The following is a 25,709-nucleotide window of genomic DNA, read 5'->3' as shown; positions in this document are numbered from 1 at the left end:
TCTTACCAAGCTCAAAGCACCACTTTTATCCTGTGTAAGTCAAATCTCCCCGACCACCGGTCCCATTTCGGAGGCTCTGACACCCCAGTGTACGTCAGATAGCCCTGGGAGCAGGTGCAGCTCCCTGACCCTCCACCCCTCCCCACTTTCCAGTACAGTTATCCTAAGGCCAGGCCCAGGAATCTGCATCTTAAGAACTCCCCAGAGAGGCTGCAGTATGGTCATTGGACCTTGCTTTGAAAATCTCCAGGAAGCCATCCCCTCCTCCACACAGTTGAGACCCCTGTCTGGGCTCAGCCCTGCCCTTGGGAGCACTGAAGAGGAGGGAGGAGAAGGGGCTTCACACAGCCAGGAAATGGGGAGCTGGCATTTGAGCCTGGAGTTTGCTTCTGCCCAGCCACGCTGACGGCTGCCAGCTCACAGCCTCCACCCACCTGCCCGCTCCCCAGGTGGCACCAACCCCAGGCTCCCCGGCTCCCTCCTCCCCAGAGCCAGGCTGACTTCCAGGGGAAGAAGTCAGAGGGAAGGGGAGGTGGGCTATGAAAGGGAGGGGGCAGCTGGAGGGAGGCAAGGAGGCAGAGGGGAGGCAGGTAGGGGCCTGGGGGGCCTGCGTCAGGGAGATGCAGAGAGAGAAGGGGTTTGCAGAGGTGGGAAGGTAAAGGTGGGGGTGAGGGGGAGGAGAACTAGCCCCAAGAAGGAGCAAGGGAGTGGGAGGGGCCCAGAGGAAGGCCCCTGAGGGGGCTTGGGAGGTAGAGCAGCCCCAGGAGTGAGGATGGGCAGGCTGTGACCCAGGGGAATGGTGGGGGATTGGAGAGAGAGCCGGGGCTCTGCGGGCAGGGTTTGTGTGGGACTCCCACATGGACGCATCTACGGGATGAAGCAACCAGGGGTCTGTGCCCTTTAAGGAATATAGGGGATGACAACCCCTTTGGATATTCTTGAATCTTCATCCCAAATGAAAGAGGCGAGGCTCCGTCACTGTCAGGGAACTGGCTGTAGATTCCAGCTGTGGACGCCGGAGCAGCACCTCCCCGAGGTGCCCTTTGCACGGTAGCTGGGTCCTGGGAGGGCTCTTTCCTGATGACTCAGCTATTCCAGCATCTGGAGTCTTTGGAAGGTCAGCCTGACCCCATATCCCCTGCCTTTGTAGAGAGGGTGGGGGCAGACTTGGGGCAGGGTGCTTTACTGACAATGCGGCTTGGGTGCCAGCTCTGGGCCTGCACCTTACGTAGCAGAGGCAATGGGGCACCTCCAGACCATGGCAAGATGCAGCCATGGCCTCTCACCTCACTCTGGGAGAAATGGGCTCAGGGCCGGGCCAGGCAGGTCAGCCTGGGTGCTGAGAGAGAGCTCTGGTCCATGGGGCTGGATGGCCCAGGCCTACCAGCTGGACAGATGCCCAGGGTGTCAGGACACCTGGCAGGCTTCCTGACATGGGTAACGTAAGGCAGGGCCCTCAGGGATGCCCAGCATGGGGCTGGCAGAGGACAGAGCAGCAGGGTCCAGAGGGGAGCATCTCACAGTACCCAGGGTGCTCCCTGCCACAGCCTTCAGGTCAGCCAAGTACAGGGAGAAGGCACTGGGCTGGGGAAGGGGCTAGGCAGTCCCCATGCTGGGCATGATCAAATATTCTGGAATTTAATCCATAAGGTCAGAGGAGGGTAGAGTTACTGCCCCACAGAAGAGATTAGGGGCCAAAGCTCCAAGAGGTAAAGTCACACTGGCAGGGTCACGGAGCTGGCGATGGTGGAGCTGGGACCCCACCCGGCCGTCCCCAGCCTGGGGAAGGGTTCCACCCACCATGCTGACCCTTGGTGGCACAGACCTGGCTGCTAACACAGCGTTTCTGACCTTGAGATGGCCACATGCTCTCTGGGCCTCGGCTTCAGTACCTGGCGTGGAAGGGGTTGGGAGAGACCCCAAGTTTCCCACAGTGCCACAAGTATGCCATGGGTGGTGTGTGCTTTTAGCTGGTGTGTAATTGAACATTTTTTATTTTAATAGCTACACATTTTTTTCCAGAATTGTATTAGTAATCTAACATGTATTGAAGAAATTATATAACTAGCATGTCACATCTGTGATTTTTATAACTGTTATTGTTTAGGATGCAGCTAAGTTAAAAGAACTAAATTGCTTAGAGTGAGGGAAATGGGGGTAAGGGATGAAACCTAAATAATACAGCCTTTCTCTTTGTGGTGATAAAAGTGTTCCAAAATTGACTCTGTTGATGGTTGCACCTATCTGTGAATATACTAAAAAATACTGAATTGTACCTGCAATGGTTAGCTTCATGCATTAACTTGGCCAGGTGATGGTGCCCAGGTGTCTGGTCAAGCAAGCACTGGACTGTTACTGCAAGGACATTTGTGGCTGGTTAATAAAACAGAAGGCTGGTTTATTAAATCATCAGTCAACTGGCTGCAGCTGTGGCTGATGACATCTACGATCAACTAAGGGCGTGTCTTCCACAATGAGAGAATCCAATCTGTTGGATTTAATCCAATCAGTTGAAGACTTTTAAGGGAGAAGAGGGAACTTGCACTTCTTCAGCCAGTCAGCCTCTCCTGGCGAGTTCATCAGAGTTTGCCAGTTTGCTACTTGCCCTATGGAATTTGGACTTGTGCATCCTGCCCTATGGAATTTGGACTCACAGTTGCGTGAGACACTTTGATAAAATCTTATATTTACAGATCTCTCTTGTTGGTTCTGTTTCCCTAGAGAACCCTGCCTAATGCAGTGCCCTTTAAGTGAGAGAATTATATGGTATGTGAATTAAAGTTTTTTGTTTTTGTTTTTAATGGATTGAAAGGCAAAAATATAAGGAAATCATGGCACAAGTGGTATGAGGCTGTATCAAATTATGGGACTGAGATAACGGGCTAGAGAGAGGTGGTCTGGGGAGCAGCCCCTCCACCCGCTTGGGGTCGCTGTGTGTGGACCCTGCAGTGAGTCCCAGCGGCCTCTGTGGGAACCCCTGGTCCAGAGCTGCCCGTCCTGCCCTGGCCAAGTCAGCATGTAGAGGCCAAGGATGTGGGGACAGCAGTGGAGACAAGACGGGCTTTGGGCCCAAATCTACCCTGGGCATGCACTTCCCTCCCTGAGCCTTGGTTTCCTCAACTATAAAATAGGCATTAATCCCCAGAATTTGTGTGAGAATTAAATTCATCTGTATGTGCCATGGAATATTTTTTGAGCTATTGACCTCAGGTGTTTTTTTTTTCCTCCTGGTTTTCTTTTCCCCCTTTCTCTCTCCTTCCTCCTCATATTACTGGTTTGCAGTCTCAAAGGAGGGCAGAAAGACTTTTGTCTTCCTGACTTGAGTTTCCAAAGGCCCTGGGGGGATAATGAGGAATTCTTGTATAATCATAATACTTGGGGAAAACAAAAGAGGGGCAAGACTTTCCCACACTGGGAAGACCAGGTGGGGAAGTGATGAACAGAGACATGGAAGGTTCCAGAAAATGGCACGAGTTCCCCACCGCCTCACCAGCCCCGGGTGGTGGGATGCCCCAGAGGAGAAATGGCTGCAGTCCCATCTCGTAGGGCAAAACCTCTCAGAGCTCACACCTCCCAGGGAAGCACGGAGGGGGTCACGTGGCCTGTCCACCACCCCTCTTGGAGCAAAGCTCAAGACCAGATGGGACCCCCAACACCGTGTGAATCTCTGGGACCCTGGGCAAGTTGGGGGAAAGGGCTGGAAAATACCATGCCCAGACAATGGAGTCAGAATTAAAGCTATAGAAAATGGAGAAAGTCCAATTTTCACCCACTAGAGTTTATGGATTGAGATTTGTCTCCTTTGTACATGCCAAGCCCCTGTGCCCCTGAGCCAATGGGAGGAGAGGCGGACCCCAAATGTAGGCCTGGCAGTGGGGAGGGGGCGGATGGGAGGGCCGGCCAGTGCATTAGTAATTTCTATTTCCACCTCCCCACGCCCCGGGCCAGCCCAGAACCCTCTGCCAGCTGCAAGTTTGCCCTGCGTTCCCCAGAGCAGAGCGTCCATCCTCCAGCCTTCCAGTCCTTTGATTTATTTATAAATGAGCTCAGACGTCCTGATGATAACCTGAGACTATTTCTGGTGCAAAGTGTCAGGCTGCAGGGATGCACCACCAGGAGCAAGCCAGGCCTCCCCAGGGCCGGGCTGGGCTGGGCCACCAGGTAACAGTCTCCTGTCTCTCCTGGCACTCCCCCACCCCACCCCTCACGCCCAGCCCCCTGCTGCTGACTTTGACTGCTAATGGAGATAACCAGGGAATCCTCTGCTCCCCTTGCCTCACCCCCAGCATGTCCTCTTCTGGCTTCTCCTTGTGTCTGTGTTAACTCTCTCCTCCTGGTGTCGGAACTGCCACATGCACCTCCTGGGCACCTACACCACCTTCTCAGCTCCTTAGCACCCTTTGCCCTCACCAAGATCCCACAGTATTTTGGAAGGAGCTCCTGCACAGCCACCGGTGTCCTGGCTTCATCCTATCTTCCTATGCTCACCCCGACCCCATCCCCAGAGCATCCAAGGGGCAGCCTGGTGGGGTGTCCTTGGCTTTGCTAATGGAAGTATAGTATCCAGGTCAGGAAAGCTGTTGGCCAGCCCCCTCCACTGTGATGGCTGGACCACATCCAGAAGCTACAGTCAGGATGGGATTAGATGCCAACTGGAGTCCCAGGGTGGCAAAGCCATCTCAAACCATATTACAGGAGAGGCAGCACAAGAATCTAGACTGTTTTGTCTTTAAACCAAGAAACACAAGCTTCTGTGGGTAGTGAGGTCCCCATCACTGAAAGTATTCAACCAGAGACTGGAGGATCATGTAATCAGGATACTGCAGACACTGAATGCAGGCTACTCTAGAAGAGGTGAAGGACCCTTTAAACCCTGGGACTGCATGACCCTGGGGCTGAGCAGCCCCTTCCCTGGAGCAGGTGGGAACATCTCTCTCCAGAGAGCCAGCTCCAGGTGAGGTTCCGAGCACCACGAGCTAAGTCCTCCCCCACTGGGGGCTGTGCAAAGGCTTTGCTGCCCCCATGGGACCCTCCTCATCCACCACAGAACTCTTCTCACCTGGCCTAAAGCCCTTCATTTCATGTCACATGTCATGCTAATTAACAGTTGATATGAACAATCTCTTTTTTCTTTTTAATGCAAAACCCTTCTCAGGAAGGCAGATACAAAGGCCACATATTATAAGATTCCGTTTATATAAAATATCCAGAATAAGCAAACAGTGGAGACAGAAAGCAGATTAGTGGGGGGAGAGGGAAATGGGAAGCAACCTTTTAGATGGGTATGGTGTTATCTTTGGGGATGCCAAAAAAATTCTGGAGCTAGGTAATGGTGATGGTTGCACAACTGTGAATATCCCCAAAGCACTGAGTTGTACACTTTGACATGGTTAAATGAAAAGTTTTATGTTGCGTGTGCTTTACCACAGTAAGAAATAAACATCTTTGGAGGATGAGACTACTAATTTTGGTTCGAGGCTCAGTTTTGATTAGTTTAATAGGATTGGATTGCAAACTAGAAAATACTCAAACTTTAGAGTTGAAAGCATATGGGGGTGGGGTGGTCCTGTGTGATCTTGGGCCTCTTGGAGCCTCAGTTTCCCCTTCTGTAAAATGGGGTAATAATGGTACTTACTGCATGGGTTTGTTTTAGGAACTAAAAACAAAACAAAACAGATGTCTAAAATGCTATACAAACATGAGTCAATAATTTTTTTAAAAAAAATGAGACAAAATCAGCTGTGCCAAGTAAAGGGATGGGGGTGGTGAGCTGGGTGGCGTGGGGGATGGTGCAGGGCAGGGGAGGGGGTTTGGCTGCCAAAGGACATCAGGGGCCAGAAGGGAGATCTGGAAAGGGAGCAGGGAATGTTTGTTGAAGAAAACTGCTTTAGAGCCAGCCCATTGCTCCCACCCATTCTCTGAGGGAGCCAGCAACCAGCCGGGCAGAGACAAGGGGAAAAGGAGGGTGGCAAGTCCCTATTTTGAAGGTAAGGACACTAAGGCCCAGAGAGGATAAGTGTCTTGCTCAAGGTCACACAGCTCAAAAACGCCAGAGTCAGGACACACACCCAAGCTCACACCTTTCCCACCACGGCAGCATCCCTCTGGAACATTCTTTCCCTGCGGAGAGCCAAAGTCCTTCCACCAGCTCTGAGCGGGTATGGGCTTCCATAAACTAAGTAATAAACAGCCTGGTGGAGCAAGTCAGGCAGCTGGAAGGGTGACCCTGAAATGTTCCCACAAAAAGCTGGGGAGGCCCTGGCCACCTCACGGAGAGTAGTTGAAGAATTCATTTATTTGTGATGAGTGTGCCAGGCTCGGTGGCAGCTCGCTGAGGGGCATTTCCTGTGACTCCGTTCTATTGTGCAAACATTAACCTCCCCCCGCCGGGAGCTGGAGGCTTAACCATTAACCCCGCGCCCCGACGGTGCGTCCCGCCCACCCCTCCCGGACCGCGGGCACGAGAACCGAGACGGCGCAAATGGAGCCTTTCCGGGCCCCGGCTGAGCGATGCTAGGGGGCGCTCTGCAGCCTCCTTGGCCTCGGCCCCCTCCAGGGTCTTGCGAGAGACCCGCAGGTCACCGACCCAGCCGCCTTCTGCCTTCCACGGTATCAGGTTCTGGACTCTGATGCGGTCGCGATGGGCTGAGCTCCCCACCCCCAGCGCCAACCCTTTGTCGCCTCTCCTCTCTTTTCAGCTTTCTGTGGCGTTTCTCCCCGCCACCACATCAATTCTGAACTCCCAAATCCCTCAACGTTTTAAACTACATCTTTGTTTTTAAATTTTTTGTTGTGGTAACATATATATATGTCACAAAATTTCCCATATTTACCCTTTTTAAGTCAACAACTCAGTGGCATTAATGACATTTGCAAAGTTGTGCTACCATCTCCACCTTCCACTACCCAACTTTTTCATCACCTCAAACAGAAACTCTGCACCTGTAAAAGCAATCACTCCCCATTCCTCCCTCCCCTGGCCCCTGGAATATTCCAGATATTTCATATAAGTGGAATCATACAATATTTGCCATTTTGTCTGGTTTATTTCATTATGTTTTCAAGTTTCTTTCATGTTGTAGCATGTAAAGAACCTCATTTTCTTTTTATGGATGAGTAATAGTCCAATTTATAGACCACATTCTATTTATCCACTCATTATTGCTGGACACTGCGGCTGTTTGCACCTTTAGACTATTGTGTATAGTGCCACTGTGAACACTGGGGTACAGATAGCTGCTTGAGTCCCTGTTCCCAGTTTCCTGGGGATATACCTATGAGTGGAAGTGCTGGGTCATTGGGTGGTTCCATGTTTAACTTTCTGAGGAACCGCCAAACCATTTTCCATGGTGGCTGTAGCCTTTCATGATCCCACCAACATAAACGATGATTTTAAATCAACAGAACCTTTTTCCCAAATGAAAACTTCTGCAGAGGCCAATGCGAAAAGCAGATCCCAGCAGCCTGAGCCCTCAGGGAGCCAGCCTGTCCTCCTCCCCACCCCGCAAGGCCCTTTCTCGGCTCTGCAGGACGGGTGGGGGTGGAGTGCTTCAAGCATTGCAGCCCTTTTCTCACATGAGGAGAGAGCTCCAGAGGGTACGTCAGGGACTTGCCCGCGTCTCCCAGGCAATTGGAAGGCAGAAGTAGGACGGGAGCTCTGCAAATGCTTTCTCTGCCCTGGCTGGACATCGGGACCCCTAGGGAGCCTCAGGGCAAAAAAGATAAGGAGACCTGCTTCTAACTCAGTTTACCCAGAATGAGGGTTATTTACAACTGCCACAAGTAAGGTCACTGGGGAGTGAGTGTGGGGCCCAAGCTGCGTGATGTCCCTTGGAGACACATTCATAGCGGGAACCCCTCCATGTTCCTCCATGCAACCAGGCTGATCTCTGCCACAGGTGGGTTGGTCCACTATGACCCTCTGCTTACCTGCACCCTCGGCCCTGCCCGTGGGAAGCACTTCTCCCATGAACCACTTTGCTGTCACCCAGCTGACCCCAGCCCTTGCCTTCTGGCCAGGCATCTGGAAGCCACAGGAACCTACCCCCAGCCCTGTGATCTCACGGGGGCCTCAGGACTGGGCTGAGGGCAGTGGATTGCTTCTTGGAACCCCCTCAGAGGTCAGGTCCAGCCAGCATCTCTTCCTGGCACTCTCGGCCTTGTCTTTACAAATGGCCCAAACCCTCTTCTGAGTCCCTCTCCAATTCTTGCCCGGGGAAGTTGCTGAGATTATTCAAAGCTGTGTGAAAGACGACTTTCTCCTGTTTGTCCTAACTGGTCTGACCTCAGCCTAGGGCTTTGGACATTTGACAGAGAGGATAGGCCCACCTTGTCAGGCTGATTGTAATCACTCTCCTTCTCACCAGCAGTTGTGTGCACCTCAGCGTCCTCCCTGCTTCCGGCGGGCTCAGGTGCCTCCACCCCCACTCCCAAGTCAGCCTGCTGTTTCAAGCTCCTGCTGGCCAGGTCCCTGAGGCCCCTTTGGAAGTCAGGTCTTCTGCTCCCAGCGGGGACACTTGAGATGAAGGCCAGGTGGCTGTGGGCTCAGAAGCCAAACCCAGGCAGCAGGAATGGCTGGTATGGAGGCAGACAGACACACAGACACTGGGCTCTCCAGTGTCTCCAGGCTGTTGGATTGGGATCTCCAAGCAAACTTCATCCACAGGGCCCTTTCCTGTAGGTGGGGGAAAAAATGTCCTGCACTCCTTAATCTCTTCCCTTTGTTTAGGGCCATCTCCCTGAGAGGCCAGCAGGACAAAGTTTTTCCAAATGTATCTAATGAGCAAAGAGGGTGTCCAGCTGGTTAGGTGCAGCCTTCTGACTAGTTCCTTTGGCCATCCTCACCCTTGTTCTCTTCTTTCTTAGCAACAGAGACTGATTTTATTTAAGGTGGTCATGTGCAAGTGGAAAACCTCTACCTCCAACCTCCACTGCCACCAGGGATGGCTGTGCATCCAGTCTCTGCCACGGAGACGTAAGCAGACATCCCTCAGAGAGCATTAGGAAAGCTCGGCTTCCCAGGATGTCCAGCCCTTCTCATACCTGTCTGCCTCCTGCCAGAAACACAGGTGCATTTCTTTGCCCCCCCCGGGGGGGGGCAGTAGCCACCAGGCACCCATGAGGACAAAAGTCACATGTTAAGCAGAAAGATAGAAGGATTCTGGAATCTTGTGGCATCTTGGAACTTGGCGTCAGCTCTGCACTTTTTGAAACGTGCAGAAACCAAAATCCCATGGGTGAAGCGGGTGCATCGAGCTTCTGCCACGGGGAGTCAAATACAATCCTAAGTGATAGGAAGGCTGTCTCCATTCCTTTGTTCTCTCCACTGTATCCTTTTTTCTCACCATTCTCACCTGATAACAGCTGGTGTTAAATAAATATTTGTAGAATGAATGCTTTTAATTTCACAAATGGAAGCCCAGAGACATTAAGTAATCTGTTCAGGGTCACACAGCCTGTCTAATTGAAAAGCTTGGCTTCTTTTCTTTTCTTTCTTTCTACTTTTTAAAAATGGAGGTAAAATTCACATAAAATAAAATTAACCATTAATCACTTTAAAATGTACAATCCAGTGGCTTTTAGTACATATACAATGTTGTACAACCAACACCTCTATCTAGTTGCAAAACATTCCCATCACTCCAAAGCAAAACCCAGGACTCAATAAGAAGATGCTCCCCAACATCCTTTCTTCCCCACCCCCTGGCAACCACCAATCTGTGTTCTGTCTCTATAGAATTATCTATTCTGGATAGTTCATATACATGGACTCATATTATGCGATCTTTTGTATCCAACTTCTTTCACTTAACATAAAGTTTTGCAGTTTCATCCAGGTTGAGGCATGAATCAGCATTTCGTTCCTTTTTATGGCTGAATAATATTCCATTGTATGGATAGACCACAATTTTTTAATCTATTCATTCATTGATGGGCACTTGGGCTGTTGTGAATAATGTCGCTGTCACCATTGGGGTACAAGTATCTGTTTGAAGACCTATAATAAGTTCTTTTCTTAATGCTACACTCCTCCTTGCCCTTAGATGATGGAGAACAAAGATGAGAAGTTCAGGAAGGGAATAGAAAGAAAAGTAACATTTAAATGTTGACTTATTCTAATTATTGATTATTTATAATACTTAATATTTAAATTAATGGTATTTATGAACACTTACACTTTACATACTTTGACTTCACTTATCATTACAATCTTCAAGCAGGCATTATCACCTCCATTTTACAGATTAGTAAACCGAGGCACAAGGGTTAAATAATATGCCCCAGGTCATCAAGCCAGTGAGTGTCAGCTTGCATGGGACCTCAGGCTCTTCTGACCTCACATGGCCTTTCCTAAGAACTCACTCATCAAAACTGGCAGTGAAGGGAAGAGAATGGATGAGGGGTAAGTTGCCTTAAAAATAATTCTCAAAGCCCTCCATTTGAGACCAGACTTCTCCCCTGATGAAGCAATCCTGCAGCCTCTGATGGTGAGAAAACGCTGGCTATATCCACATGCCCAGAGAGAAGAGTGTGCTCTGCCCCTCTGATGTGTGCTGCCTGTTCAGCAGAATCACTCCTGCCTGCCCACCGCTGGACCAGCCGCTCATGGCCGTCCTGGCCCAGGGGACAAGCTTCTCCTGACCCAATGGACTGGACGTGATCCAGCTCCAAGAGGAGACCCGGGGTGAAGGCGGCCGCCTACCTGGTGAGGGCTGCTCCATGCCCCGGTCCTCTGTGCTCCCTCGGGAGAGTTCCTGCAGGCACTGGTCCTGCTCCTCCCACAGCATCCGCAGCACATCGCACAGGCGGGGGAGGCCTCTGACCTGCAGATCGGAAACCAAGGGTGCTCATCACTGCTGCAAACTTGCTTCTACCACATCAGGACTCTCCAGGAACAAGAGAGGGGCTAAGCCAATGGGGATTAAAAGGGAATAAGGCCAAGTCCCTGCCCACGGGGAGCTCCTTGTCTGCAGGGAGGTGGGGGCAGCCACCCCTGGGGGAACACTCAGCACACAGCCGGGATAGCCGGAATACTCAAACCATATCTGTCCCTTGTCCACTGCAAATCTTGCTCACAGGCTTATCGAGGCACCCAAAGCCAGTGGACTATTTGCTTTCTGGGCATCTTAGTATTAGTCTGCAGGACTTAACTTATTCCATGCCAACTTTGTGGGTATCTCAGTTTTCTAAAGATTTGTCTTGACCCAGGCAAGGTCTTTGAAACCTGCATTTGACCATCTCCCTGTCCCATAAAAGACATCTCCGTCCAATCCAAATGGAAAAATGGTTGCATGAAGGAGTCGGACAAGAAGACAGAGATAGGATGGCCAATGATCCTGGCTCCCAGGTCTTCCTAGGATGGATTTCCATAGCATGGCTCCATTGTTGCATTTGTGCCTGAGGTGATAAATATATTGTATGAATGAATGGAACAGATGAATGAATTGGACCCTTCCTTTTTTTTTTTTTAACACTATATGTAATTTTAATATTGCAGTCTGTTCACATACATTAACTATTCAGTCCTCACAAAAACCCTATACAAAGCAACAGAAAAATAAACTGAGGTCCCAGGTGGTTAGGGGTTGTGACCAAGGTTATACACTCAGGGCTCCTGATTTCAGGCACCAGCTTTCCAAAAAATCAAGGATGAGTTTTATACCCCCCTTGTCAACGCTACACTAATGTTTCATAGATGGAAATTCCAACAAAAGGAAGCAATGGGAAAAGTCTCCAGGGCCCAGGCCGGACTCCCAAATGGCCTAATAAACAAAAGCTCTGGGTCAGAAAAGGAAAGCTAAGCTAGCACTGTATTCAAATCATTCCAAAGATAAATGGAAAAGCCTTGACCAGCTCCAGTTTTGGATCTTCCACATCTTAGCACCCTTCACTCTGCATTCAAAAAGGATTGAGGAGCTGCCAGCAACTTTCCTTCTCCCTCCACTTCCTGTTACTGACTGCCAGGTTTGTGGCCCCCACGAAACACAAAGATCACCTCCCCTGGCCCAGAGCCTGGGACCAGCCACAACTAGGAGCTGCTGCAGAAACGCATGGCTCTGACCACCTCTAAGATCATAGTATGACACTCTTTCCCTATTGCACTCCCCACTGCTCACCCGTAAGTTTCCATTTCACTCCCACTACAATATAGCAAATGACTTAATCACATTGTTGGTTTTTTTAAACTCTTACTTGAAACAAGCATTTTCCCTATGAATATTGTTAATTGTTAAGAGCTGGCTTTGGCATGCATTCCCACACACGCTTGTTTTCCTCTTTGTGGGGTTGTTTCCTGGTGTTAGCTGAAGCCCATTATGTCTGACACAGGCTTTTCAGTGGAATGGAAAAGTCCACCTACAGGTCAGCAGGCAGTGCCTTTGGTTCACTATGCAGCCCAGGTAGGCAAACATTCTGTTCGGTGCCACTTTGAAACTAACACTACTCTTGAAAGGCAGGTGATTGCTGGAGGTAGTGTGAACAGGTACAAGCGATTAAGTAATTTAATAATAGTGTCATAAAAATGTTCATACCCTTTGGCCAACTGACTCTACTTGTGGGAATCCACCCTATATATGGGGAAAGCTTTATCTAGAATAGAACACTGAATGTTATATATAAAACAAGTATAAGAAGGTGCTGAATGGTGGAGAAAAGAAGGCAGACTGGGTGGGGACCCCGGGACCCAAGAAGCAACTGGTGGTGAATTCTCTGGGTTTCTTTTTGCCTCATATATCTCAGTCTTGGAACTGAAGAAGTCAGCAACCCAGATGCCTGTGGACACCAACAAAATGTCCCGCCAAAGGCCTGCTGTCTCTAGACAAAGAGCCAGGAAAGGGCAGCCTAGCAAGACAGAAAACACTTAGACAATAACTGCTCTACTCCAGCCATACACCACAGATGCAACCATGGCTCCCACGCCCACTAATGCCAGCAAAGGCCGAGTGGGGAGCCTGGACTCCATGCTTGCCAGGCCCTGATGAGGCACCCCAACCCCAGCCAGCATGGGTCAGAGTAGGTTGAGTAGGAAGCCGGAACTTTCATTCCTGCCATGTGGTAACGAGGTCCCTTCCAGCCCATGGTGCAGGGGAGACTTTGTGGGGGGCAATTCTTGCCCCTCTGCCCAAGAGGAATGAGAACAACCACCCCACCCCCACCCCCAGGGTGTCCTGAGTGGAGAAGGTGGGTTTCTAGTTCCACCTGACACTAACAGGGTAGCACCCTCCCCCCACTTACCCTACTAGAAAGCACCAAGTAAAAGAGAAGGTTTAAATGAGATCCAGACTCTCATAGCATAACACAAAAGTGCCCAATATGAAACAGATACTCAGAATAGCCCTGTAACTGTTAAGGATTGTCTGTAATTTAAAAACTTCCAAAAAAGAAATCTCCAGGTCCAGATGCATTTACTAGAGAATTCTAGCAAATTTTTAAAGAAGAAGTAATGTCACTTCTACACAGTCTCTTCCAAAAAATAGAAGAGAAGGAAATGCTTCTCAATTCATTTTATGAAGCTAGTATTAATCTGACACCAAAACCAGATCAAGACAGTACAAAACAAAGAAAACTACAGACCACCATCCCTCGTGAATGTAGATGCAAAAATTCTTAGCAAATATTAGCAACCAGAAGGATATACCAACTGGAATTTTATCAAGGGATGCTAGGCTGGTTCAATATTTGAACATCAATCATTGTAATCCACCACATTACAGGCTAAAAAGGAAAATCACATGATTATATCAACTGATGCAGAAAAGGCATTTGACAAAATTTAGCACACATTCATGAGAGAAATCCCCAGAAAAACAGGAATAGAAGGGAACTTCCTCAACTTTATTAAGTACATCTCTGTAAAACCTACAGCTAACATTATATATAATACTGAAAGATGAATGCTTTTCCCAGAAGTTTGGGAACAAGGTAAGATGTCTGCTCTCACTATTCTTATTCAAAATAATGCTGGAACTGGAAGTTCTAGCCCATGCAATAGGACAAGAAAAGGAAACAAAAGGCACACAGATCAGAAAGGAAGAGATAAAATTGTCCCTATTTGCAGATGACAGGATTATCATCCTACAAAAGATCTCCTAGAACTAATGAGTTCAGCTAATTATACAAAAACGAACTGTATTTCTATATACAAGCAACGAACATGTGGATATTGAATTAAAAATACAACACCATTTGCAATTGCTCAAAAAAAAAATGAAATACTTAGATGCGAATCTAACAAAACATGTATAGGAATTATATGCTGAAAACTACAAAATGCTGATGAAAGAAATCAAAAAAGGCCTAAATAAATGGAGAAATGTACCATGTTCATGGATAAGAAGACTAAACATAAAAAAGATGTCAGTTATCCCCAAATAGATACACAGATTTAACACAATTCCTATCACAATCCTAGCAAGCTTCTTTGTAGACATAAAAAATATTATTCTAAAATTTATATGAAAGACAAAGGAACTAGAATAAAACAATTTTGAAAAAAGAATAAAGTGGGAACAATTAGTCTACCTAATGTCAAGCCTTATTACATGGCTAGAGTAATCAATACTATGTGATATTGGTAGAGGGATAGATAGACACATAGATCAACGGGGCAGTACAGAAGGCCTAGAGATAGACCCATGCAAATATGTCTGATTATTGACAAAGGTGCAAAAGCAATTCAATGGAGGAAAGATAGCATTTTCAACAAATGGTTCCAGAGCAATTTGGACATCCAAAGGGAACAAAATGAACCTCGACCTCATACTTCATGCAAAAATTAATTCAAAAGGGACCATAGTCAGAAAGTAGAATACAGGTTACCAGGGGCTGGGGTGAAGGTGGGGATGTTAATGCTTAATGGTATAGGGCTTCTGTTTAGGATGAGGGAAAAGTTTTGGAAATGGATGGTGGTGATAGTAGTAGCATAACACTGTGAATGTAATTAATTCCACTGAATTACGTATTTGAATGTGGTTACAGGGGGAAATTTTAGGTTGTATATATGTTACTGGAATAAAAAGTTAAAAAAAAATTATAGGTCTGTACAACTCAAACAGTGAACCCTAATGAAAACCATGGGCTACAGTTTATAGTATAATTACAGTATCGTTTCATCAACTGTAATAAGGTACCACACTACATAATGTGCTAATCATAGGGAAAATTGTGTGAGGAGGAGTGTATGGGAACTCTGTATTTTCTGCATGATTTTTCTTAAATCTAAAAATTCTCTCATAAAAAATGTTTTTTTTTTAAAGGGATCACAGACTTAAACTCAAAATATAAAACTACAAAACTTTTAGGAAAAACCATAGAATAAAATCTTTGATTTCTAGGGCTAGGCAGAGTTCTTAGACTTGAAACCAAAAGCAAGATCCATAAAAGGAAAAATTGATAAATTAAACTTCATAAGAATTAAAAACTTTTACTCTGTGAAAGACCTTGTTAAGAGGGTTAAAAAGACAAGCTACAGAGTGGGTGGAAATATTTGCCTACCACATTTTAGAAAAAGGACTAGTATCTAAAGTATATAAATAAATCTCAAAATTCAACAGTAAACGAGCAAAAAAAAAAATCCAGTTAAAACATAGGCAAAAGACACACAAAGACACTTCACCAAAGAAGATATGCAGATGGCAAATAAGCACATGAAAAGATGTTCAACATCATTAGCTATTAGCAAATGCAAATCAAAACCACAATGTTATATCACTATTCACCTATCGGATCAGTTAGAATAAAAAATAATAACACCAAATGCTGACAAAGCTGTGGAGGAACTGGATCATTCACACATTGCTGGTGGGAATGCAAAATGGTTCACCCAGCCAGGAAAACAGGTTGGCAGTGTCCTTAAAAACTAAATTATGATACAATCCAGCAATTGCATTCCTGGAAATTAATCCCAAAGAAATAAAAAACTTATGCTCATTCCAAAAAAAAAACACCTGTACACAATATTTATGGCAGCTTTATTCACAATAGCCAAAAAGAAAAAAAAAACTGGAAACAACCCAGATGTCTTTCAACAGGTGAATGGATAAACAAATTGTGGTACGTCCATACCACGGAATACTAAGCTACAATGAAAAGGGTAGAACTCTTGATACATGCAATAACCTGCATGGATCTCCAGAGAATTATGCTGAATGAAAAAAAGTCAATCACAAAATGTTACCTGCCGTATGATTCCATTTATATAATATTTTCAAATGGCAAAATTATAGAAATGGAGAACAGATTAGTGATTGTCAGGGCAAACTAAGGAGAGGGCAGGGGAGGGAGGGAAGTGAGTGTGGCCCTAACAGGTTGTCATTGTGGGGACGGAAATGTTCTGTATCTTGACTGTATGCATGTCAACATCATGGTTATGATATTGCACTATATTATAGTACAACAAGATGTTGGGAGAAACTGGGTAAAGGGTATGGGGAATCTCTCTGCAGTATATCATAAAACTGCATGAGTCTACAATTATCTCAAAATCAAAATGTTTAGTTTAAAACAAAAAGGAGACAATCTAAATATCCCTTTATAAGGGAACACCTGGCTAAGTAACCTAAGGTAAATCCATTCACTGGGATATTTTCAGCCATTAAGATGATTAAATTGGAGTAGCTGGTGGTGGATACCTGAAACTATCAAACTACAATCCAGAACCCATGAATCTCGAAGACAGTTGTATAAAAATGTAGCTTATGAGGGGTGACAATGGGATTGGGAAAGCCATAAGGACCACACTCCACTTTGTCTAGTTTGTGGATGGATGAGTAGAAAAGTAGGGGAAGGAAACAAACAAACAGACAAAGGTACCCAGTGTTCTTTTTTACTTCAATTGCTCTTCTTCACTCTAATTATTATTCTTGTTATTTTTGTGTGTGTGCTAATGAAGGTGTCAGGGATTGATTTAGGTGATGAATGTACCACTATGTAATGGTACTGTGAACAATCGAAAGTGCGATTTGTTTTGTATGACTGCGTGGTATGTGAATATATCTCAATAAAATGAAGATTAAAAAAAAAAAAAAAAGATGATTAAGACTATTTAGCAGTACAGGCTATTAACAACAATACCATGGTTTTAAATGAGAAAAGCACGGCATGAAATTATATACACAGAATGATTGTAATGATGTAAAACGTACCAATTTTTTAGAGAAAAATCTGGAAGAAAATGCGTGAACGTGCTATGAAAATTACAACAAACTTTAAAGATAGTATTTACATACATTGAGGAAGGTAGATACTTAGCTGCGTCCATATCCCAGCTCAGTGAGCATGTCAACCAAGTTGTCATTTGTTGGGAGAGTAGGAAGAGAAAATGTCCTTTGGGTATCACAAGTAAAGTGGGGTAGAGGCTCAGAGGCAGTTGATTTCTTAAAGAAAATAAAGCACTGTTCCTTTCCATTAGGGTTTATGAACTGAGTGAAATTTGCTCTGGGCATAACACATGAAGTGGAAAAAAATTTCTGTCTCCCCACTCCCGTTTCTACCTCCAGCGACAGCCTCTTTGGGCAGTGGCTACTGCCTAAGCATTCTTCCCTTTCTCTCTGTAATTGAAATTTAGCTGGGCAGATGGTTGCCCATCTACAGAGTACAGTTTCCAATATCCTGGTAACTAAGGAATACTATATCCCTATTAAAATTATAATTATTCATGCTGTGTGGTAATGTTAAAAATGTTAGTGATATTATATTCAATGTTTTTAAGTGGTACACATGATTTCACATCAGTTATTACATTGGGCTTTTGCAGGTGGCAAGGAACAAAGTTGCAATCTTTTTGCTAGCAAAGGATTTATTGTAAGGATCCGTGGGGAAGTACGGAGACAGGACATGGTGGCATCTGCAGCAAAGTCAAGCAATGCAGAGAAGAAGTGAAAGATATTCAGAGTCACTTCGCTATCCTGTGGGCTCTCAGAGCTGGGTGGCTGTGCTCCCTTTTGTGTATCCTTGCCACTGTGCTGCTATACCCACTCGCTGCCTTTGTTTCTACAGCTGTTTTTGTGTGTCTCTACCTCCAGCCTCTGCTTACAAATGGCTTCTACCACTTAGTGGCTTCTAGCACCTAACAGCTTCTGCTTACTGATTTCTGCTTGCCTCTAGCTTTCTCTATGCATCTCACATTTTAAACTCCCCAAGAAAGAGGATCTAATTGCTTCAATTAATCATTATTCTATTAATCAGAACTCTCAGGCTAGGCCACCTAATAGTTCAACTGGTCAACATATGTATTAACTGAGCTTCAATCACGTGCCTCTACTTGATCCAATCAGCTCTGTTCAAAAGTGGTGACACATTATAAATGTGGCAGGTACTTACCAGCCACCTTTCCAATGCAACTATGGTTTTAAACTGTTTAAAATAATAATAATTATTATATATATACAAATTATATATGTGTGAAAACAGACAGGAAAGAGATAAATTAAAGCGATCATAGTTATGTTCAAGTAGGGGGATTACAGGTGATTAGTGTTCTCTCTTTTGCAAATTTCCTTAATGATATTGTAATTGCATTTTAGCTAAAAAAAAAAAAAAAGAATTATTGGTTCCAATTCTTCATTCTCCTATACAAGTTTATACGTATGACCTCATGGTGAGCAGAGTGTGCTTCCTTTCTTTTTGATTTTGGGCTTGCTTTGTGACTGTGGTCAGTGGGATATTAGTAGATTTGATGTCAGCAGGCGCTGGAAAAATGTTTGATGTTGGACTTGTCCACATGCATTTCTGCTATCTAAGACAGCCCTCTGGTTTTAGGAGAATGAGTGACATGTGCAGCAGACCTGAACTTAATCCATGGGCTGGTGCTAAACCAACTGAGCCCAGCCTGGTTTCATCAAATCCTATCTCACTGACAAACACTGATTGGGAAATGAACACTTGATTCTGTATGCCACTAAGATTTTTTTGTGTGTGATTGTTACACAGCATAGCTGACTGTTACAGGGTGGAAAATAGATTCTAGGGCAATCAATGTGTGTAGATAGGGAGTGAAGTTTCCCAAAAGTGAGTGGCAATTTGCGCTGTGGGGATTTGAGGAAAAAAGTTCTCCTGCAAAGAGGACTCTCTTGGGAGCAATAAAGCAAGGTTAGAAATGGGGGAGCAACTATGATGTGGAACCCCCTCTAGGAAAAGTTTAATTTTCTGGATGCCTTTCCCTTAGACTACAGAAAAAAAAATAATCTGAGGACAGTTTAACTTTTTCTTCCTATCTCACATTTCTTTAATCATTGATCCCTCCGTAAAATCGAATAAGCTGGGATAATTTTGTGCAATGATGGCATGTACACTAGTAGTATCTGTGTGACCGGAACAGTATTCTGCTGAAAGGACTGAGTCCAGACTCCCAGATGGTGACCAGCAGTGAAGGACAGGGCTGGCTGGGTTGCTGGGAATTGCCGGAAAGTGTGTGTGGTTTAATGGAACAACCACCTGGCAGATGGAGGATGTGAAACAAGCTCCCTTATTATCAAACTAAATTAGGAAAAATGAGGAAAGGCTGACATTTAATAGCTGTATGCATGCATATTTATTTATAAATGTATATATGCTTATTAAATTTAAAAGTATTGAAATTCACAAGAGAACAAGAACGAAGATGAAAGAATTGTTGAACTTCAGTATGAAATTTTTCCTCAAAACAAAAGATACTAGTTCTTAAAAGATATGTTTAAAGTCAGCAGTTTAAAAAAACATTGAATTTGAGTAAGGATATAGGTAGTTTTTTTTTTTTTTTCTTTTTCTTTTACTTGTACTGGTACCAAAGAATTTATAATGAAAAATAACCATTTCCTGCCCTATCCTTTCTCTGCTCTTCAGAGGTAACCACTTTCAACTTTCAGCTGTTTATTTTCACTTTTACCTCCACATTTTTAAGTTATTTCTTCTACTGACAATTCTTGGGTTTCTAATTGGAGACATTATCCCAAGCTTCCTATTATGGATGATAAAGATTTAAATGTCTTAAAATCTCCTTATGTATACTTCTCTTTCCTACATACTGAATATACTCCTCTTCATTTAATTTTTAGTTGGATGAACAGTCTGTATTTATAATGACTCTGACTGTGAAATATTGTTTACTGCTGAGTCAAATCATGTATACTGATTATGACTCTCTCTGTACATTTTGTTTTCCTGAGGTCAACAATTGTTTTTTTTCATTTCCTTAGTTTTCTATGTACATATGGGTAATTTTTTCAAATGTTCCAATGGCTCTGTTATACCTCTATCGGCAGCTCTGTTTGTTTTTCTGCTTAGGAACTCTCTCCCACAGTCCTCCTTCTTTTTGCTCCCATATAGGCCTGATGCACAGTTGTGGTTTTGGGTATTTTCTCCCCTACTCTCCTAGTTTGAGTCTCGTTTCCTGGATCCCATGTCTTTTCCCTTAATTTATTCCCATTGTGATGGTTAAGTTCATGTGTCAACTTGTCTAAGTTACGGTGTACAGCTGTTTGGTCAAGCAAGCTCTGGTCTGATCATTACTGTGAGGGTATTTCATAGACAGCTTTGCATGTATGGTCAGTTGATTGCATCTTCAGCTGACTGCATCTACAATCAACAAAGGAGATTGCCCTCAGCAATGAGGGGAGTCTCCTCATCCAATCAGTTGAAGGTCTTAAAGCCAGAACTGAGGATTTCAGCAGTCAGAAAGAAGAATTTCTATCTCAACTACAGTCAGTCAGCTTATCCCAGGGAATTGAACTTGACCGTCATCGGAGTTTCCAACTTTCTGCCTGCCCTGTGGAATCAGATTTGCCAATCCCCTTGGTTGTGTGAACCAATTACTATAATTAATCTCTTAATATTTACATATATATCCTGCCGGTTCTGTTTCTCTGGAGAGCCCTGACTAATACACCCTTGTGTGACAGAAGCTAAAACAAGCACCATCCAACAGGTTGGCTTACCAACAGGAATTAATTGGCTCATGGTTTCAGAGGCTGGAAGGCTTGCTTCCTCTAAAGGGTTGGTATCTTTCTCTTTCCAGTTCCGTTGACTTCCAAGCTTCTTGCTCTTTCATGCCCTCTCTCTTTTTGTGTCCAGTTTTTTTTTTTTTTTTTTTTTTTGCTTTTAAGGGCTTGGATTACGGCCCATCCGCATCCTCTCATTCAGTCTGGGTACACCTTTAACATCTGCAAAGTTCCTATTTACAAATGGGTCACAACCACAGGATCCTTTTTTTGGAGTCATAAGCCAATCCTTACCATACATCTTCTATTAACTTCCTAAGAAAGCATGCATACAAGATAGATGAATTTTTGAATCCTTTAAGGAGAAAAAAGTTTAATTTGATTCATTATCAAATCAATTAATGGTTTGAGTAGAGAATTCTAGGTTGAAAATTTTCCTTCCAAATTTTGAAGGCATTTCTCCTTTTCTCTTCCTGTTTTGTTGATGAGAAATCCAATTTTAATTCCAAATTTTTGCACATCACTTTTTTTGTTTTCTCTCTAGAAATTTTTAGGATTTTTCTTTGTTTTTGTTTTTTTTTTAAATTCCATGAAGAAATTATTCTTTTTTTATCCAGTAGTTTGGATAATCTGTGGGCCTTTCATCTGGAAGATTTTTGTTCTTCATTTTGGGAATTTTTTTATTTTATGTCATTTATTCTATTATTTGACACCCCTTATTTTCTCTCTTCTATCTTTCTGGAATTCATATTAGTTGAATATTGGGCAACCTAGGTCCACCCTCCAATCTTTTTGTATTTTTCCACTATCCTTCTACCATTTTGTCTTTCTGTTCTTTCTGGGAGATTTCCTTAACATTATCTTTTAAGTTTCCTAATGAATGTTCCACAGTTCTGCAACAGACCTAATAAGAATTCAGTTCAGAAAGCCAAAGAGTTCCTTTAGAAAGCAACAGAAAAATCCAGTCTGCAAAGGGAGAGTAAAAAAGGAGATGCCAAAATATGAAAGGAAAGTTGCTGAGAGAGTTTGTTAGCTATTTTGGAGTTTGATATTGGACCCTTAAATCTGAAAAGGTAAAATCTGGGAAGAGATATAATCAAAATCTATTAAATTCTGAAGAGGATGGAGAAACTCAACATCAATTTGCTTATCATCCTTCATAATATAATTATTTGTCTTCTAAACTTGAGAATGAAAAAAAATCGTTTCAAGAGGGGAAAAAGGAAGAACTAGTTTATACAGTGAGAACTAAGAAGAGGGAGCTCATTATCATGTAACCAGGACAAAACCCAAAATTTCAGCAAGCATTTATTGGGCACCTACTGTATTCCCAGACATTTGTTTGTTTCTGGGACATGGTTCCTACCCTCGAAGGGCATGGTCTCCAATGGCTGGAGAGCCCCGTGATGGGTGCCATCACGGAGGAAGCAAACGTGGGGGTGGGTAAGAGGGAGGCAAGAAGATAGGAGCATCTGGCTCGGGAAGGGGATGCTTGAATCAAGTGTTGAGGTGGGAGTAACGGTGTCCAGAGGAAGTGGTGGTGATGGAGCAAGGGACACCCAGGCAGGGGAGCCAGCATGGGCCTGTGCTCAGCCTGACTCCCCAGGGAGAGAGTAGGAGGTCGGGGGATGAGCAGGAGAGGGGGCCGGGTCACAATTTTACGCAGGAGGAAGGTGGCAGAGAATCGGTGGGGAACCCCCAGGACATGATTGCACCACCTAGTCAGGAAGTGAGGGTTGTCTCACCTAGAACAGCAATGACCAGGGTAAAGAAGAAGGCACAGCTGCGATATCCACGGGGCAGATTCTGCCAGATCAAGCAGTGGATTGAGTGTGGGGGTGACGGTGGAGGAGGGGGGCTCCCAGGCCTCTGGTTTGGGTGCCTCGATGGCGTCAGGGTTGGGGAAAACCACTCAGGAGTTGGGTTCTGATAGGTTTGGTCAAGAAAAGTTGAATTTGTGACACAATGGAACCTGGCAAGGAAGAGTTCCCAGCAAGAGTGAGCAGAGTGAGGAGAGCAGAGAGACAAAGAACAGAGCCTGGGGACGGGACTCTAAGGGCTGAGAAGATGCAGCTGGAGGGGAACAGCAAAGAGGGAGGATGGGAGCGCGGAGGCAGGATGGGAGCATGGAGGCAGGATGGGAGCGCAGAGGCAGGATGGGAGTGCGGAGCCAGTGAACGGCAGAAGCCAAGAGAGGGCAGAGCCAAAAGAAGCCAGCCTCCTCAGCACTGAGCATCCCCAGAGGCCTGGGTCCCCTGTCCCACGCCGGCCGGGAAAGTCCCGATGTGTGCTTGCTGTCCGGACTCAATTATTACCAGCGTCACTGCCCTCCTATGATTCACGTGGTGTCCCCCCCCCCCTCCAGGGAAGACCAGGACTGAAAAGCATCCATTGAATGTGCAAATTTAAGGCTCCAGGGGAGATGGATTGGGAGGGGTGAGGGGGGAGAGAGCCGGAAGGCAGAGGACTGAGAAGGGAGCAGAGGCCAGGCAATGGGGGAGGGCTCTACTTCCAGGAGACTTGGCCATCAGGAGGCAGAGGTGGAGCAGAGCCAGAGGGGCCTGCAGTGCAGGGGGGCTGGTGTCCGCCCGGGTGGAGAGACTTGGCGAGTTGGTCAGCTAATGGGGAAAGCCAATGGAAATGGGGCAGACTGCTGTCATCGCACCATTGCATCTGGGAAGTCCCTAAGGATGGGGGTGGGGTGAGGGGGAGAGGGATGGGGGTGCAGGTGCAGAGACTGGCAGTGGGCAGGAGGGGAGCCTCCCTTCCCCTCTGATTCAGTCGTGTCTACAGGGGCAAGATATTGGTCAGAGGAAGATCCTCCAAAGAATCTCGACCCTTCGGGAAATTGGAGGCAGACCCATGCACTGAAAATGAGAGGGGAGGAGATGAGGTCAGGGACTTGAGAAGAAGCGTGGACATCAGGGAGAACCTCTGAGAGGCCTGGGGGAAGGAACTGAAAGAGGGCAGGTGGGGATGCTGGAGAAGATTCTGGGAAACTCAGGAATCCGGCCATGCAATGGGCCGACCCTTGGGGACCTGGCTGGGATCACAGGCCATGCTTAACTAGGGGCTCCCTTCCCCAAATGTCCCCTGGAATGTCAGACACACAATGTGGGGTCCGGGTGAATGCCTCAGTCCTCTGTTTGTAATGTAAGCACGCAGATAGGATCTGAGTGTTGTTTGTGGGTGTGACCATAGCCGGCTGTCCTGGAGTTCGTGTGAAGGTCAGTGATGGGAAGCCTCAGCTTGCTAAGGACAGGGAAGGGGGGACTGAATCAGAGGCCACTGAAGGGGTGGAGCCCTAATCCCAGATTTTAAAGACAGGCTTTCAACGAGGGGTGTCAGGAAGAGAGATTTTGCCCTCCCTTGGCATGGGAGGAAATTTGGGGCCCTTCTACCTGGGATGCAGGCAATGGGGAATAGGAAATTAAGGTGGGAGCAATGGGGAGGGGGAATGATGGTGAGGCAACGGAGTAGGGACAATGGGGTGGGACCCTGAGGAGGGGGTGATGCCAGAAGTGAGGGAAGGTCTCCCCTAAACAGTTTGGGAAGTAGTACCTCCCGCTGTTTGATTTTGTGACCCCAAACTCATCTCTGGCTCCCTCAATAAAATGCTGTGTATAATTCAACATTTGCTTATGTTTCATAAGGTGATTACACTAAACTTGAATTAATGTCATTTTGAGGTTTGGGAGAGAATTTTATTTTATGACAGCCCCTGGGGCACCAGAAATCCAGAGCAGGCCTTTCTCTAGGACAGATACATGAGCTGGTTAAGGACACCTGGGGTTGAGTTCTCACATCACCACGTCGAGCTGGCGTTCTCAGAAGAAGGGCGTCACCTCTCTCTGAGCCTCAGTTTCCCCATCCACGCAAAGAGGTAATAAGTGTTGATGTGAGAATTAAAACAGATGATGCTGGGAAGAACTTGGCATAGTGCCTGCTGAGAAGTGCTCCATCAGGGTGGCCTTTATTGTCATTATTATCATCTCTATTCTCTTATTAATTTTAGGGGCAGCAAAACATTAAAGAGAAATCCACAAGCGCTTCTTAAGAGAAGTAGAAAGTGATTTTTTAGGTACACTAAAAAATACCAGCAAAAGTCGGCAACAGCCAGCTCCCCGCGTGTCCCTTGCATGCCTTCCCAAATTTCTGCTCACTGCACCCACAGGGCTGGTCGGCCCCTGGATCCAGATGCACCTCAGATAGGGGCAGGGACCACCATGCACTAGGGGCTTCTATGTGCCAGACCCTGTGCTGGTGATTTTATGTTTCTGAGCCATCAGCTGGAGAGAGGAGGAAGAGGAGAGGGAAAGTGGGAAGGCAGGAGGGAGAAGAACTAGAAACCCGTTCCTGGTAGGTCACTTGGTGGAGTAATCCTCTGGCCCCAATTCCCTTACCTCAAGCCCACTGCCCCGAATCCAGCATGTAACGAACACCTGTCATTAGTACCGTTAATGCATCTCCCTGGAAACATAACAATCTTTAAGGCGGTGGTTCTCAACTGGGGTGCATTTGACACTGACTGGAGCCATTTCCTGTTGTCATAACTTGGGGGAGAGGGATGCTGCTGGCATTTACTTCATGGAAGCCCATCCTAAAATGTACAGGAAAGCCCCCCTCAACAGAATTATCCAGCCCAAAATGTTCACAATGCCAGTTAAGAATACTGCTTTAAGGAAACAGCTGCCCCCCCCAACCCTCTTAACTCACTAAGGTTATCGAGTTGGCAGTCTACCAGTTGCATTAAAAAGCCCTCCCTTAAATGACAATTTCTCCATTGCTTGACACATT

General features: G+C 45.8%; 1 protein-coding gene across 1 annotated transcript in view; it reads right to left on the bottom strand.

The window, feature by feature from the left end:
• SCTR (secretin receptor) overlaps positions 1-25,709 on the bottom strand; it is a 70,321-nt gene that overhangs the window by 42,092 nt on the left and 2,520 nt on the right. The window contains exon 2 of the mRNA XM_037849541.1: positions 10,703-10,823. Within this exon, the coding sequence (XP_037705469.1) occupies positions 10,703-10,823 (121 nt within the window). The remainder of the gene's footprint in view (positions 1-10,702; positions 10,824-25,709) is intronic.

The sequence above is a fragment of the Choloepus didactylus genome, chromosome 9 (assembly GCF_015220235.1).
Source record: "Choloepus didactylus isolate mChoDid1 chromosome 9, mChoDid1.pri, whole genome shotgun sequence".
Lineage (NCBI taxonomy): Eukaryota > Metazoa > Chordata > Mammalia > Pilosa > Megalonychidae > Choloepus > Choloepus didactylus.
This window is presented reverse-complemented; position numbering and strand designations above follow the sequence as displayed.